The sequence below is a fragment of the Silurus meridionalis genome, chromosome 3, assembly GCF_014805685.1.
Source record: "Silurus meridionalis isolate SWU-2019-XX chromosome 3, ASM1480568v1, whole genome shotgun sequence".
Taxonomy (NCBI): Eukaryota; Metazoa; Chordata; class Actinopteri; order Siluriformes; family Siluridae; genus Silurus; species Silurus meridionalis.
The window spans coordinates 14,150,726-14,165,917 of record NC_060886.1 but is presented as its reverse complement, the minus strand read 5'-3'; the positions used below and the strand labels follow the sequence as shown (position 1 = coordinate 14,165,917).

Here is a 15,192-nt window from a genome sequence, read left to right as displayed (position 1 = left end):
GCCTTGTAGTCAAGCATCAGTGTTTTGAATCTGATACGTGCAGCTACTGGAAGCCAGTGAAGGGAGCGCAGCAGTGGGGTAGTGTGGGAAAACTTGGGCTGATTGAACACAAGTCGTGCAGCTGCGTTTTGGATAATTTGCAGTGGACGAATAGCGTTCAGGGGAAGACCTGCCAGCAGAGAGTTGCAGTAGTCAAGTCTTGAAATGACAAGAGACTGAACAAGCACCTGGGCAGCCTGTATGGACAGAAATTGTCGAATACTTCACACTGTCCCCTCTGGTTCTCTCTCTCTCACCCAGCCCTGTTAGGTCTGAAAGCCATGGTACAGTCGTGGCCGAGGCTATGCCTTTCACCCGATCACGCTGCTCCCTGGAGTTCTGGAGAGAGTTTGCCGGGATGGAGTCTCCTCCTGGTGCGAGCACCATGACTTGGACCCAGTTAACTGCCCGATTGGTTCGGTTCTGGAGTTCTTACAGGAACAGTTTGCCACAGGGTTAACCCCTTCGACCCTGAAGGTTTACGTGTCCGCCATCGTGGCATATATCACCCCGTCGCTTGGTAGGCACCTATTGTTGATACGTTTTCTCCGCGGCACCCGAAGGCTGAGGCCCGGACAGGACCTGGAGTGCCTGTCTGGGACCTGGCAGTTGTGCTGGTGGCTCTATCGGAGCCCCCCTTCGAGCCCTTGGCCGAGGTGGCCCTTAGGTTTCTGTCTATTAAAACCACCCTACTCTTGGCGATTTCCTCCCTGAAGAGGATCGGGGATCTGCAGGCTCTGTCTATGGCCCTGTCCTGCCTGGAGTTTGCCCTTGACATGGCCAGAGTGTTTCTCTATCCGAAACCTGGGTATGTACCTAAGGTGCCTTCGACTCCCACACAACCTGTCGTGTTACAGGCATTCTGCCCTCCTCCGTTCACAGCCCCCGACCAGGAGCAACAGACCTGACTGTGTCCAGGACTAGTCCATGGAGGAGGTCAGAGCAGCTGCTTGTCTGCTACAGCCCTAACAGGAAAGGTTTCCCGGCCAATAAGCAGACATTGAGCAGGTGGGTAGTGGATGCGATTGTGTCGGCTTACGAGCTGCGCGTTGGTCCACCCCGCTGAACTTTGTCAGGTTTTATGACCTTGACCTCAGAGCCACCCTGGGCTCCTCTGTCCTGCGTGCAGGTGCCGAGGCCCTCACTCTCTAGGCAGGGTCTGGTTAGTGTGGCGTGATTGGACAGTCGTTCCCAATACAACGCAGCTCGAGTTCCCAAAGGGGAACGTCTCTAGGTTATGACCGTAACCCTAGTTCTCAGAGGGAACAAGACGCTCTCTGTGCCACACTCCCTGCATCCCTGCGGCGCTTACCTTCTCTCATGCAGAAGCTAGCGTCCTTTCCATCTTGCAGCCATTTATAGCTTCCTGGTTTAAGCGACGTTGCACGCCGATGATGTCACGTCTGAACGGATATTGGTCAGATTTCACATGTGGTTAAGAGCGCGGTCACGCAGGGGCATTCCCAAAGCGTTACGATGCAGCGTCTCGTTCCCTTTGGGGAACTAGGGTTACGGTCGACAAATAATTTAAGACTAAAAAACTTTGTGATACACATACATAAGGCATACTCACTTCATCATACTGGAAAGATGTAGCTATTCAGTCTTAATTTTTTTTTATTGCACTTACTCATTCCTATAAGTCAATTAAAATGTGTTCGAAACGACTAGGCATTCAGCTGAAATGTTTTGTGAAAAAAGGAAAATTGATTTAACAGTTACATTTGCTTTGACGAACAAGATTTATTTATATTTTTTATAAAACATTTTATATAAAACCTTTTATATATAAATTTTATAATATTTATTTTAGATTTAGATTTCTATATGAGATAATAATTATTATAAAAGAGATAATAATCATTTTTAAAAGTGAAATAAACAACCAGTTGCACAAATAGCCGATATACAATAAATCATGTATTTAATTATTAATGAATTATATCTAATAAGCCTGTGGTGTTACTGGTTTGTTTATTTAAACATTCATAATCATATTATTTTCTCACTCATCAGGTAAAGCAAGATAGCTGGAAAGACCCAAAGTGTGTCTGTATATATGTTTAGAACAAACCAGAATTTTAATCATTTTAAACTGATAACACCAGTGGCTTCCTTATTTGAAATTATGTCACAATAAAATTATTTTGCATGACTCTTAACTGTGAATTTGTTACCAGAAAACATATTGTACTTAAAAAAGAAAAAGAATGTAACATCCTCAATAAGTAAAACAACAACAACAACAACAACAACATAATAATAATAATAATAATAATAATAATAATAATAATAATAATAATAATAATAATGATAATAATGATAATAATAATGATGATGATAATGATTATTATTATCATTATTATTAATTATTATTATTATTATTATTATTATTATTATTATTATTATCCATTGACATTAAAACAGCTTTCAATTAGAAACATAAAGGATACATTTTAGAGTTTTTCTGTGTTACATGGTGTGCGGGTGGTGGCAGGCCATTGTATTTAAATACAAATTTAAATAAATGTTTACACTTAGTGCTACATTTCTTGATTGTCATTTTAGCTTAAACTTAAAATGACACTTGATCTTTTCAAATCACATTTAAAATCACTCGGCCAAGCCAAATGATCCTCCACTAACTCAGATTTTAGAGACAATTAAGCAACATCTCAGCACAAGTCTTTCACTGTATATTAAGTAGCAAATAAAGAATTAACATGTCATAATAATTTAAGGTTTCAAACATATTAACTGACAGGATGCTTATTATATTATTATATTATATTATACATTATACAACATAAGACAAAACACAGTAAAGCTAAATACATTAAATAAACTATTGCTGACTGGGATAATGAATATTTAATATATATTAAGGTCTTCTAAAGAAAATTTTGTGGGAATGAAGGTGTCATGTGTGCAGTTTGAAAAACTGTAGAGTTTTAAATATTGAAAATCCTACAAACTAGATATGCTCTCAACAATTTCATAACTTTCACACAGTGTAAAAAATATTCAATATAATGGGCTTCTAATCAAACGTTCTGTAAGTGGAAGTCACAAGTGCTATATCCCTCTCTAGTGGTGGAATAAAGGAAAGTCAAATAACTTATTGATTAGCTATGTAGTTGGAAATTGCTTTGAGCTATGCATGTTTTTTCAAAGAACAAATGAAATATGGAATGATAAAGCACTTGAGAAGAATCTTAGAGAATTAATTGACGAATTGATTGAATTTTCGGTTCTCTTTCAAACATTCGTTCGGTATCTCACTATGGGAATCGCCTCGGGCGTGACCAATCCTGGAAGCATCAATCACACCACGTCTGTCGGCTGACAGACCAATCACGACAGTGATGCGGGAGTCCCGCCTCCCTATAAACACCGTTGCTAACGGTCCCTGCCTCGTTCTCGTTCTCTTCCCCGTGAACATCCTTTAGGAAGCTATCCTCAGTAGTTTCTCTAGGGGTGGTCGCTTAACTGTTCACGGTCGAGCCATTAAGGTAAGTTTTCAAGCGCGGCTGCTTATTGAGGGGAATATTCACTGTCAAAGCTGATATTCACTTCTGCTGTTTCTTTCTTTCTTTTCTGTCTTTTCTTTCTTCTCTTTCTTTTCTTTCTTTTCTTTCTTCCTTTTCACCTTGCATTGAGCGTATAGTGAAATATCATTCGAGACCCGTTTTTCGAGAAGCATGTTGTGGTGATCTCGTTTTTCTTTTCCGGTGTTTGCACCTCCGTTATGGCGAATGCGAGCTCATCCGGTTGCACGGCGGCGGGGAAAGATCAATCCCGACCGCGTGCATGCGGATCTATGATGTCAACTAAAGACTCTCATCCCCTGTGCATCGTGTGCTTAGGAGTTCGTCACGCACAGGCTGTGCTCGCTAACCCCGAATGCTGCCCGCACTTCGCTTGCTTCCCGTTAAGGGTTCTGGAGCGTCAAATGCGAGTTCGCAGCCGCGAATAAAGGAGACCCATGTCTCTCTCCGCTGCCCGTGGAGAGGGACAAGGCTGCTTCTCAAGCACAGTGTAGCTGGGGAGAGTTGATGGATGAGGTGTCTCCTGTCCTTCCTTCACTCTTTGAATCGAACCCTTTAGTGGGTGAAAGGGGTGAGGAAGAGAAAGATGATGAGGTTGCTAATTTTTTGGAGAAAGATTTGGAGGACGACGAGGAGGATGCTATCCTTCCTCCTGATCTTCTCTCCAGGCCTGAAAGTGCTACAGGCCCTTCCCCTATGCCAGGTGAGCTGGACCTTGTGGAGATGTGTAGGAGAGCAGCCAAAAAGCTCTGCATCGAATGGCCATCTCAGCAGGTGCATCATGAAGGCTGAGAAGGATTTGTATGACGGGAAAAGGCTGCCATCGCGCACTTCCCCGGTTAAGCAGCTGATTCCTGCTGTACCGGTGTGTGTCACAGAAATGCGTCGTTTTTGGGACAAAGAGCCCTGTGGTTGGGGTTGGCGGGCTTATTGGAGAGGGAGAATAATAATAATAATAATAATAATAATAAGTTTAATTTATATAGCGCCTTTCCCAAGCTCAAGGACGCTTTACAGAGTACAATATTTCAAGGCAGATGAAATATAATGAACATACATGAACATAAACATATTCGTCGGACATTTGCCCAGGACGAAGGATCACATGCAGCTGCATGAGTTAATAACAGAGACAACACAGACACAAAAACATACAGAACAAGAGAAGGAACACTACATAATACATGAAACATACACCACATTTCAGGAAAATGAAGGACTCCTAACACATATGCATTGACTGATAGTGGAGGTTGAAAAGGTGGGTCTTAAGCCTTGATTTAAATTCAGTCAAAGTGGTGATGGTTCTGAGTGCAATTGGCAGGGAGTTCCATAGTATTGGAGCAATGACAGAAAAGGCTCTGCCACCCGCAGAGGATAGACGGAATCTAGGAACCTATAGAAGTTCAGAATTTGAAGACCGGAGTGATCGTGAAGGAACATAGGAAGAGAAGATCAGAAAGATAGGGGAGAAAGAGCATTTAGTGCCTTATAAGTGAGCAGTATGATTTTATATTTTATGCGAGATGAGACTGGGAGCCAGTGAAGATCAAATAATATAGGGGTAATGTGGGCAGATTTTTTATTGGAGGTTAACATTCTGGCAGCCGAGTTTTGTATGTACTGTAAACGTGAGATTGAGTGAGCTGATAAACCAGAGAAGAGTGAATTGCAGTAGTCGAGGCGGGACGTAATCAGAGCATGCACTAATATTTCTGCATCATTTCTGCAGATAAAGGTCGAAGTTTGACAATGCGTTGCAGGTGAAAAAAAGACGTTTTAGAGAGGCTGCGAATATGGGCATCAAAGGATAGTGAGGGGTCGAGTATAATACCTAAATTTCTAACAGTAGCTGAGGGGAAAATCGCAGTAGCATCCAGATCAAGACTAAAGTCCACAGAGTTGTTTTTTATTAGAGATGGGGGTCCAGTTATCAGAATGTCGGTTTTACCCAGATTCAAGCTAAGAAAATTTGAGTGTAGCCATTGTTTTAACTCGCTAACACAAGAGGAGAGTGAGGATTTTACATTAGCAGAATCTGGTTGACAAGCAGTATATAACTGAATATCATCAGCATAACAATGATAACTAAAACCATGTCTGCGAATGATGTTGCCAAGTGGCTGAATGTACACAATGAATAGTAATGGGCCAAGAACAGAGCCCTGTGGGACACCCTGTTTAAGTAAGACAGTAGGAGATTTGGAGTTGTGTATGGAGATGTGATATTGCCTGCCTGTGAGATAGGAGGAAAACCAGGATAGTGCAGAGCCTGATATGCCAAATTCGCTAAGCGGAAAGTAAGATCTTATGACAGACAGTATCAAAGGCAGAGCTGAGGTCTAATAACAGAAGTATAGTGAGACTACCTGAGTCTCCAATGAGTAAAAGATCATTAACAACCTTTACTAGCGCAGTCTCCGTGCTATGCTGTTGGCGAAAGCCAGACTGGAGAATATCTAAGAGGTTGTTACCAGCTAGGAATGACTGCAGCTGGGAGGCCACAGCCTTTTCCATGATCTTTGATACAAATGGCAGGTTGGAAATAGGGCGGTAGTTGGATAAGTCTGCCGGGTCCAGATTAGTCTTTTTGAGTATGGGAGTAACAGCAGCAGTCTTAAGTGACACAGGTACAGTAGAGGAGATAAATGACATATTAATGAGGTGGGAGATGGGGCAGAAATTGCCAATGTACAGTCTTTTAGCAGGAAAGTAGGTGCAGGATCAAGAATGCATGATGAGGAGTTAGATTTATGTATTAACTCAGTGATTAATGAGGAATTGGTTAGGGCTAGCGTTGTCAGACAATTATTCAATTGAGATTTCATATGCACATCGGTAGTTGGTTCTTCCCCAAATGTCGCATACAGAGTATCTAGCTTACCCTGGAAATGGTTCAAGAAAGAGCAACACATAACCATTGATTCAGAGTCACTAAGGGTGTGCTTTGGTGCTTGAGTCAGTTTATTAATTGTGCTAAATAATATTTTGGGCCTATTGCTTGCTTTGTTAATGATGCTGGAGATATGGGAAGAGCGGGCTGTATTTAAGGCCAGTTTGTATTGCTGAAGGCATTCAGCGTATATAAGAAAATGGCCGGTTGAACCAGTTTTCCTGAACAGACGTTCATGTTGTCTACATTTTACCTTCAAACCTCGAAGTTCTGCATTGAACCACGGGGAGGAATGGGACATAGGAACAGACCTAATCTTAGTTGGGGCAAACTTATCCAGCAATTTTTCAACAGTACAGCAATACTTGTCATAAATCATAGATGGGCAGTTTAAATTTAGCACATCAGAAAGAGCAGAGGAGGCAACAGAATCACAAAAGGAGCTAGTGTCAACAGTATTTAAATGACGATAACGTATGGTTAGATTTTTGATGTGGTTGACTGGACAGATGGATGTAAAATCAAAGGAGATGAGTCTATGGTCAGAAAGAGGGGTAGCTAAACTGTCAACAGAGATATTATGCAGACCAGATGTACAAACAAGATCAAGCGTGTGACCATGAGTATGAGTTGGAAAATTAACATGCTGGATGAGGTTGAAACAGTCAAAGACAACATTTAGTTGACCAGCAGTGTAGCAAGCAGTATCAACATGAATGTTAAAATCACCAAGAAGAATAACTTGGGACGACACAGCACATGCTTGGGTTAGTAATTCACTGAGTTCTGAGAAAAAGTCACTTTGTTGTTTCGGTGGTCTGTAAATTAAGATAAGTACAACGGGATGTTTGATACCAAGCTTCATAACCATGTACTCAAATGTCGTGGTATTGTGAAAAACCAGTTCAGAGACAGTTAATGACGCACGAAAAATGACAGCAAGACCACCCCCTTTACCAGTTGTACGTGGTTCTGTTATATATCGATATCCAGTAGGGGTAAGTAGATTCAGCTGGATAAAATCATCTGGTACCTGCCAAGTCTCTGTGAGGAAAAGTTGGTGGAGTTCCTTGATGCCCCGATAGAGCCTAAAGCCCTTTTTGGGGCTGCAGTGGCAAATATGTGCTAACAATGCGATCTACGCAAAAAAGATGGTGAAGCATTTGAGGCATGTCTCCCAAGAAAGCCTCCTGCTTGCCCCCCCATCCCGCACGTCCGTATTTCTCCCCTGCGTCCAGAGAGAGACAGCCTGGGTTTAGGGCCACTAGGCACCCCAACCCCAGCAGTCAATGCGTGTGGAGGCTCGCCAAAAACAGCCCCAGCCCAGGGGCAAGGCCTCTTTTGCAGCGGCAGCGGCAGTGGCTAGGAATCAGGAAGAAAAGGCGGGCAAACTAACCTGTGGTCTGATTTTGGGTCAAAAGAGGGGCGGCGTTGGGGAGTTGGGGAGTGTTTCGAAGACTATGTTCAGCGAACGAAAGTTCTTCAGTTGGAGTGTTGGCATCAATTCCCCCAGTGTCCGGAAAGTTACTTCTCCCCTCTCCACCCGCGGGGTTTTGCAAGAGAGAGAGCAGAAAGTTCCATGTTCGTTCCCAAAGAATAAAGATTTGTTCTGTGCATCCAGGCAGTGGGCTGAGGGCACAGATGTGTGTAAAAAAAGTACAAAAAAACACACACACACACAATAAAACTCGAATCGAGTTGCAACCCCGGCTCCGCCGCCAGATGGTGCCACCGCGCCATCTGTGAGCGAGAGCCGCAGAGGCCCGCTCTTTGCTCGCGCAGAGAACTGGCGCGTATGCGCAGTTCATCCTTGGGTTTCACCCACAATACAGCGGGGACATCGCCTGCAATTTGCCGTGAGACCAGCGCTCTTCAGGAGCTGGTCTCGATGGTTTGGTCAATGATGGTGGGCGAATCTGCTCAGAGTTTGGAGGACGAAAAAACCTCCTTATTGAGCAAAGCGGTGCCACGAGAGAACAGCCAGCTCGGTTTTTACTCCCGGTACTTTGTCGTTCCTAAGAAAGGGGGGGTCTCCGTCGAATTCTGGATTTACGGAACCTCAACAAACACCCCAGAAAGTACAAGTTCAAAATGCTCATTTTGAAAGCTTTGTACAGTGTTATTCGTCCCAGAGACTGGTTTACATCAGTGGATCTGAAGGACGCGTATTTTCACATAAGCATTTATCCGGCACACAGGAAATTCCTATTGTGTCGAAGCTGCACTGTCACCGTAGAGAACAGCGGGTCTCAGAGTGTCAGCATATTTGGATGATCTCCTCCTCTGCGCTCCGTCACGGCAGCAAGCGGAGGTGGAAACGAGTGTGCTTCTGTCTCACCTGACTAGCTTAGGCTTCAGAATAAACGAGACAAAAAGCTGCTTGGTGCCCACACAGGAAATAATCTACCTGGGTCTCAGGCTGAGCTCAGACCTGTATCAGGCTTTTCTATCAGAAGAGCGCATCAGGTCGATTCGCGGTTGTCTCTCTCTTTTCCAAAGAGGAAAAAGGTTCCATTCAGAATGGAACCTTTTTTTCCATTCAGAACCCTGCTGGGAGCTGTTTCCCTGAGAAAAGTAGTGACAACGGATGCATCGCTCACGGGTTGGGGTGCGGTGTGCGAGGGCAGGATAGCGAAAGGGAAATGGCCCGTTTCGCTTCAGGGCACGCACATAAACTTTCTGGAGCTGTTAACGGTGTTTCTAGCTTTGAAACATTTCGTGCAGTTTCTTCGGAGTCACCACGTATTGGTCAGATCAGACAACACAACGGCGGTGCCGTACATAAATCGCCAGGGCGGAACGTGCTCTCCTCGACTTCACAGTCTATCGCGAGAGCTCATGGTGTGGGGCATGGAGCATTACCTATCGCTGCGAGCGACTTATGTGCTGGAATGGATAAATGTGGGGGTGGATCTCTTGTCCAGGGTAAATCCCCTGTGGTGAACCTGTTATGAGAGAGATTCGGCCGGGCTGCCGTAGATCTCTTCACCTCGCACGAAAACACTCATTGGCCTCTATTCTTTTCTCTGGCAAGAAACGGTGCACCTATGGGAGTGGATGTGTTAGCCCACCCGTGGCCAAATGCTCTGAGTTTGATCGTGCCGACTCTAAAGAGAGTAAGAGAAGGTGGTCACTCTGTAATACTAATCGCTCCAAACTGGCCGGGAAAATTGTGGCTGACGGAGATAACTCCTGCACGATGCACGGAGAGATTTTTCACCCGGCACCGGACAGAGTAGCTCTTTAGGCCTGGCCCGTGAGAGGATGAATCTCAGTGTCACTGGTTTGACTCCGAGGGTAATTGAGACGATTCAGAATGCGAGAGCAGCTTCGACGTGGAGTGTGTTCGACGTGGAGTGTGTTTGAGCTATGGTGCGCTCAAAGACAGATTATCCCTTTTCACTGTTCTGTGGCAGAAGTGTTGTGCTTTTTGCAAGAACTTTTGGATAAGGGCAGGGCGTTTTCAACCGTTAAGGTTTATCTCGCTGCTGTTTCTGCATGCCACGTAGGGATTGATGGTAATACTATTGGTTATCACTCGCTCGTGTGCACGTTTATGAAGGGAGTGCGGCGCCTGAGCACGTTCTTAAAGCTGCTGGTTCCGCCATGGGGTCTGTCAGTAGTCCTGAGCGCGCTCTCTCAGTCTCCTTTTGAGCCGATAGTGAGTATTGATTTAAAGCTCCTGTCGCTGAAGGTTGCTTTGTTGTTGGCTATTTCTACCGCGAAGCGGGTTAGTGAACTTCATGCTTTGTCGGGTTATAACTCCTGTATGCGTTTTGCTATGGATTTCTGGCAAGTGACTCTCAAGACTAGAGTCAGCTTTTCGGAGGAGGAGCGTCTCCACTGTCTGTGTCCTGTCCGTGCGTTACGCCACTATGTTGAGAGGACGAAGGGATTGAGACGGAGTAATCAGCTGTTTGTTTTATGGGCTGATTCTCGTAAAGGAAAACCTGTTTCTCGCCAGTGCCTGTCCCATTGGCTCGTGGAGGCTATTATATTGAGTTTTAATAGCATGGGTCTTAGCCCTCCAGAAGGACTGAAGGCTGATAGTACCAATGGCGTGGGCATTTTTAAGGGTGTTTCGAATCAGGACATTTGTGCGGCAGCATGCTGGGTTTCGCCACACACTTTTGTCCGTTTTTATAGGCTGAACGTCACGGAGCCTTCGCTGGCTCATTCTATCCTGAGTGTGTAATATATATATATATATATATATATATATATATATATATATATAGAGAGAGAGAGAGAGAGAGAGAGAGAGAGAGAGAGATGTATATGTATATATATATGTGTATATGTATGTTTGTGTATGTATACGTGTATATGAAAGGGAATGACAATGGATGATGGAAACATCGTGGATCGGATGTTTGCCATTTCTCACACGTTTCCGCTCCCTTTGGTGAGAGGGATTATTTCATTTTATCACATCACTGAGTTGGTTGACACCTGCTTCGGACAGCATATCTGCAATACGGGAGTTGTCTATAAAAATGTCTAATGCATCCATGTCGCCCTCCACTTTCTTTGGTAATAAAACCTTACCACCATCAGCAGGCAAAAATCTGCTTGATTTGCGATTTTCTGACCACAGACCAAGGACAGTACCATTAATCTCAGCAAAACTGAGCTCATAAATGCTTCTTCTAGATTTGTCTTTCCCATATTGTTTATCGATTTTAGTTTTAGATTGTTTTGATTTTCTTGAGTATACATTGTAGATGTGAAAGAAGCTGTCTTTACAAACTAAGAAGGATGGTTCAACATCTACTTCGATTACATATTTTCCTGAAAATATCATGTTTGTCCCAAAAACCTCAACAAACCTTGGTGGTTTAATGCATTTTTTTTGCCGTTTGAGTGTGTTTATGTTCAAACTGACCCTTAATCATGTATGCTAGTTTATTACCAAATGCTTTTTCTGTCTTCAACACTAGAACCTAAAATTTGTCTATGACTATATTCTGGTAAATCACCAACTCCAAAATGAATTGTACCATTAGTACGACTGTTCATGCAAGCGGCAGCAAATCGAATAACCTCATCTGTGAACTTTTTTAGCTTTTCCTCTGGTGTCACGTTTTGGAAATTAATAAATGCTTTGTACTCATGACATGGTTCTATGAAGTTTAGATTGCCTGTTTCTATTACATCAAGTACATTGTTTTCCATGTATCTGTAGGCAGCATGGAACTGATTAAAAGGATAGGGTTTACATGAATTACCAAACTGGCTTCCTGAGCGGTTTGACTGGTGAGCCTTCAATTTATCTCTCTCATCAATAATCAGAATTGCTGTTTCCAGCATAATGCCTATCTGGGTAAGAGTAGATCTGTCCATCAATAGAAGACTTGGTCCATTAATATCCTGCTCATAGAGAATCTCTGCATTTTTATTTTCCACACCTTTTAATCCAAGAATCTATTGTCTTACATCATCTTTATCCCAGTCCTTAATTTCTGCAGGAAGTTCAGCCAAATGTATTTGTGATATTTCTTGCCTGTTATTCTGAAACATAGAAAATGTAAAAAAATATTTATCACACATTCAAAGCAAAAAAATAAATATTTTAAATATTTATTAGTTCTGTGCAGTACTTTTAGGTGTTAAGGCTTGTTTTCTGCCCCTTTGGCCCCGCCCCTTCCATCATACGCATCGCTGTCTATAAAGGTGGTCGGTTGAGGCGGTAGAATAAAACAGAGCAGCCATGTGGAGAGAAATACGTGAAGCAGAAGCGCAGCGAGAAACTTTCACGAACCAACATACGATGGATTGTTTTTTTATCATGGCACCGCTTTATTCCAAACCAGCGACTGCTCTCAACGCTCTTATCAGCATTTTAACTCGAAACCTTCACTGGAGCGCGCACCAGGCAACTGGCTGATGTGTTCATCAGAGGTAAGACTCACTCCGCTCCGGTGATCAGTTTCTCTTTAATTCAGATCAGTAGAAAATACATATCGGTTTATAATTAATATAAAATGGAAACTGTCAGCAATTAAGCGGTTGCCTAGGTTACTCTACAATTTTTGACTACCACGTGACTGACGAATGCTCGCTTTAGAATTACGTCATATACGTTCATAGGTTTCTTGTGGTGATGTGACGGACTGTCCCTCATTTCATGGTTTGTTTTGTTGCCGGTAAGTCGATAAAAGATTAAGTGCAGCATTAATGCTATTATCTGTAGTATTTTCGTGTATAAAGACCTTTTTTTGTCTTTTGTCGTAATCCCCCCCCCCCCTTTTTTTACAGTAACTTCTTATATTTTTCAAGTATTTTTTTTAGCCTATTTAAAAGCTATTAGAAAACTATCAGTAGATGAGTGATTTTCTGGGTTCCCCTACAACTAATACCAAGTAGGACCAAGTGCTGCATTAATGCTATAATATGTAGTGTCGTAGTATAAAAGACCCTTTTTCTTAAATGATGTAGGTCTGTATCTTCTATTCCTGTACCAGAACTCATAGTAATTTCCCACTGTATGTTTTCTTACAGAGTAAAAAAAAAAATTCAAATTGACTGCAATGGCATCCTTTTTAAGAAGACTGTGTTCCCTATTCTGCTGCTTGAAGCCACAAGAGGAAGCTGAAAGCATGACTGAGAGCCATGAAATTCGGTTATTTGAAGAAGGGGTTGCAAAAAAAAAAAAAAAAAAAAAATTCTGTGTTGCAAAACCTTTCATTTGTCTGTGTGAAGTCCTTAGAAAATCACTGTACGAGTGTAACTAAACATAAACATGTTCTTCTTGTTTACCAGAAAAAAAGTTTTCACGTTTCAAAGGAAGCAAAGGATGGTCAGCCTGCCTGATCAGCATCATGACAAGGCCGTGATCAGTGAACACAAAATAGATAATTTTAATTTGTGTCCAAAAATCCTTATAAAGGAAATGATTAATTCTGATCAGCTCGTTGTGGCAGAAGTTCTGCCCTCGGACTTACCTGAATGTCAGCCTGAGGAGCAGGATAAAGGTGGTGATGGTAGTTTGACAGAATATAGTGAGAAGGAGGTCATAGCATGTGATGATGATGTGGACGATGGGGAAGAGGAATCTGAATTGGACAAGAAAGAAGATTTCTCAGATGCAGAGTTTTCAGCGATTCCCTCGGAGAACAACGAGTCCTTGTACAGCAGTGATTCTGATTGGTCTGATGAAGAATATGCAGAAAATCCCACAGAAAGCAAAGACTCCTGGAATTCTTTGAACAACAGTGTTCCCGATAATCCAGTGTACTTCTGTCTTAATGGAACTAAAACAAAGGCATCAAGCACAAAGAAAACAGGGAAAAAGGTAGATATGTATATGTATGGCTAATACATTTAATACGTTTTGGAATATGGCTGTAACATAAAATGTGGAAAAAATGAATTGAATACTTTTCATATATATATATATATATATATATATATATATATATATATATATATATATATAATTTCACATCACTGATAAATCATGGGTTACTCTTATAGGAAAAGATACAGATTTATTGATGTTCAGTATGATGTCTAATCATTATAAAATGTAATAATTTATGTTCAACAAAAGATTATGAAATATATTTGCAGCAGAAGAAGGGATGTTCAACTCCAAGATAGCTGCTCTTGACTACACAGTAATTTCACATTTTCAGTTGTGAAAATGTTGCATTCAATTATGAGTTATTCTTTATGATTAACATATGTATGTATGTGTGTGTGTGTGTGTGTGTGTGTGTATGTATGTATGTATGTATATATATATATATATATATATATATATATATATATATATATATATATATATAAAAATGTGTATGTGTATATATGTATGTGTGTGTATGTACATGTGTGTATGTGTGTGTGTATATAATATATTTTAATATTAAAGAGTTTGTCTTATGTAAAGGAAACGGTCTCTTATTTAATACAATTCTTACCCTGTGAATAAATCCGAATGATCTCTGACATCATTTATAAAGAACATAAGGATAACATTAGACATTACAAATTTACAAAATTACAACAGGGCAAGAAATGCAAAATAACATCACATGTACAGTGTAAACGTGGAAGGCATGCATGTACAAAAGATAAAAATGTTCTTTATTTCCAACTCTTTTTCAACAAACTAGAAATTTCTAAATTTTCTGTATTCTCTTGTTACACCATGTTGACATGTTTGTTTTTCACTCTATGATTGTCCTTTCCAGGTGTGTTTCAGTAAGGAGGTGACTGTCCATATACTCGAGGAATGGCCCCTTGAAAGTCAGGAAGCACAAGATGAGTCTTGTTAGATGGAGATGGCAATTGATGGACAACGTTTTAAATGGAGATTGGAGCTAACTGAAAAGATCATCAGCCCGTATCTTAAAACTCAAGACAGAGCCAATGGTTTGAAACGATTTTTAAGCCACTCTGACTTGTCATGCTTTAACAACAACAACAGTTCAGGGCCGCTGCTTTTATAATCATAATAACAAATAAGAATATATTATTAAAGTAAAAGCATTTGAATTACGTGGTACTTTGTATTTATCACACAAGACACAAAAGTTACTGACTGCATTTTAATCACTTTTTTCCTTCTGTTAGTGTGACCAATTTTGCACTGATCCACAATTTTATATTTTATTACATGTATACAACATTCCTGAATATACATTATGTGGTGCTTTTGTTATGGGGCGGTGCTAAAAACAGTTTCTAATAAACATTACATCACTTCCA

General features: G+C 41.5%; 2 protein-coding genes across 5 annotated transcripts in view; one reads left to right on the top strand and one right to left on the bottom strand.

Moving 5' to 3' along the window:
• Positions 1 to 11,958, bottom strand: part of LOC124381572 (sterile alpha motif domain-containing protein 9-like) — a 26,007-nt gene extending 14,049 nt beyond the window's left edge. Inside the window, exon 1 of the mRNA XM_046843335.1 lies at positions 10,979 to 11,958. Within this exon, the coding sequence (XP_046699291.1) occupies positions 10,979 to 11,284 (306 nt within the window). The 5' untranslated portion in view covers positions 11,285 to 11,958. The remainder of the gene's footprint in view (positions 1 to 10,978) is intronic.
• On the top strand, positions 10,075 to 15,192 carry LOC124382938. 4 transcript variants are annotated; one of them, XM_046845291.1, is made up of 5 exons: positions 12,163 to 12,381; positions 12,571 to 12,626; positions 12,982 to 13,102; positions 13,243 to 13,774; positions 14,676 to 15,192. In XM_046845291.1, exons 3-5 carry the CDS (start codon positions 13,011 to 13,013, stop codon positions 14,757 to 14,759), a joined length of 708 nt encoding a protein of 235 aa, XP_046701247.1. In that variant the 5' UTR covers positions 12,163 to 12,381; positions 12,571 to 12,626; positions 12,982 to 13,010; the 3' UTR covers positions 14,760 to 15,192. The 4 variants fall into 4 exon arrangements, with proteins under 4 accessions (XP_046701249.1, XP_046701247.1, XP_046701246.1 ...); XM_046845290.1 differs by lacking the exon at positions 12,571 to 12,626; XM_046845293.1 differs by lacking the exons at positions 12,163 to 12,381; positions 12,571 to 12,626; positions 12,982 to 13,102 and adding an exon at positions 10,075 to 10,141.

Excerpts from the sequence above, each read along its gene's own strand:
- LOC124382938 (XM_046845290.1), top strand. The coding sequence starts at position 13,011 with ATGGCATCCTTTTTAAGAAGACTGTGTTCCCTATTCTGCTGCTTGAAG. Across the intron at positions 13,103-13,242 it reads ACTGAGAGCCATGAAATTCG|AAAAAAAGTTTTCACGTTTC; the intron begins GTTATTTGAAGA and ends CTTGTTTACCAG. Across the intron at positions 13,775-14,675 it reads CAAAGAAAACAGGGAAAAAG|GTGTGTTTCAGTAAGGAGGT; the intron begins GTAGATATGTAT and ends TGTCCTTTCCAG.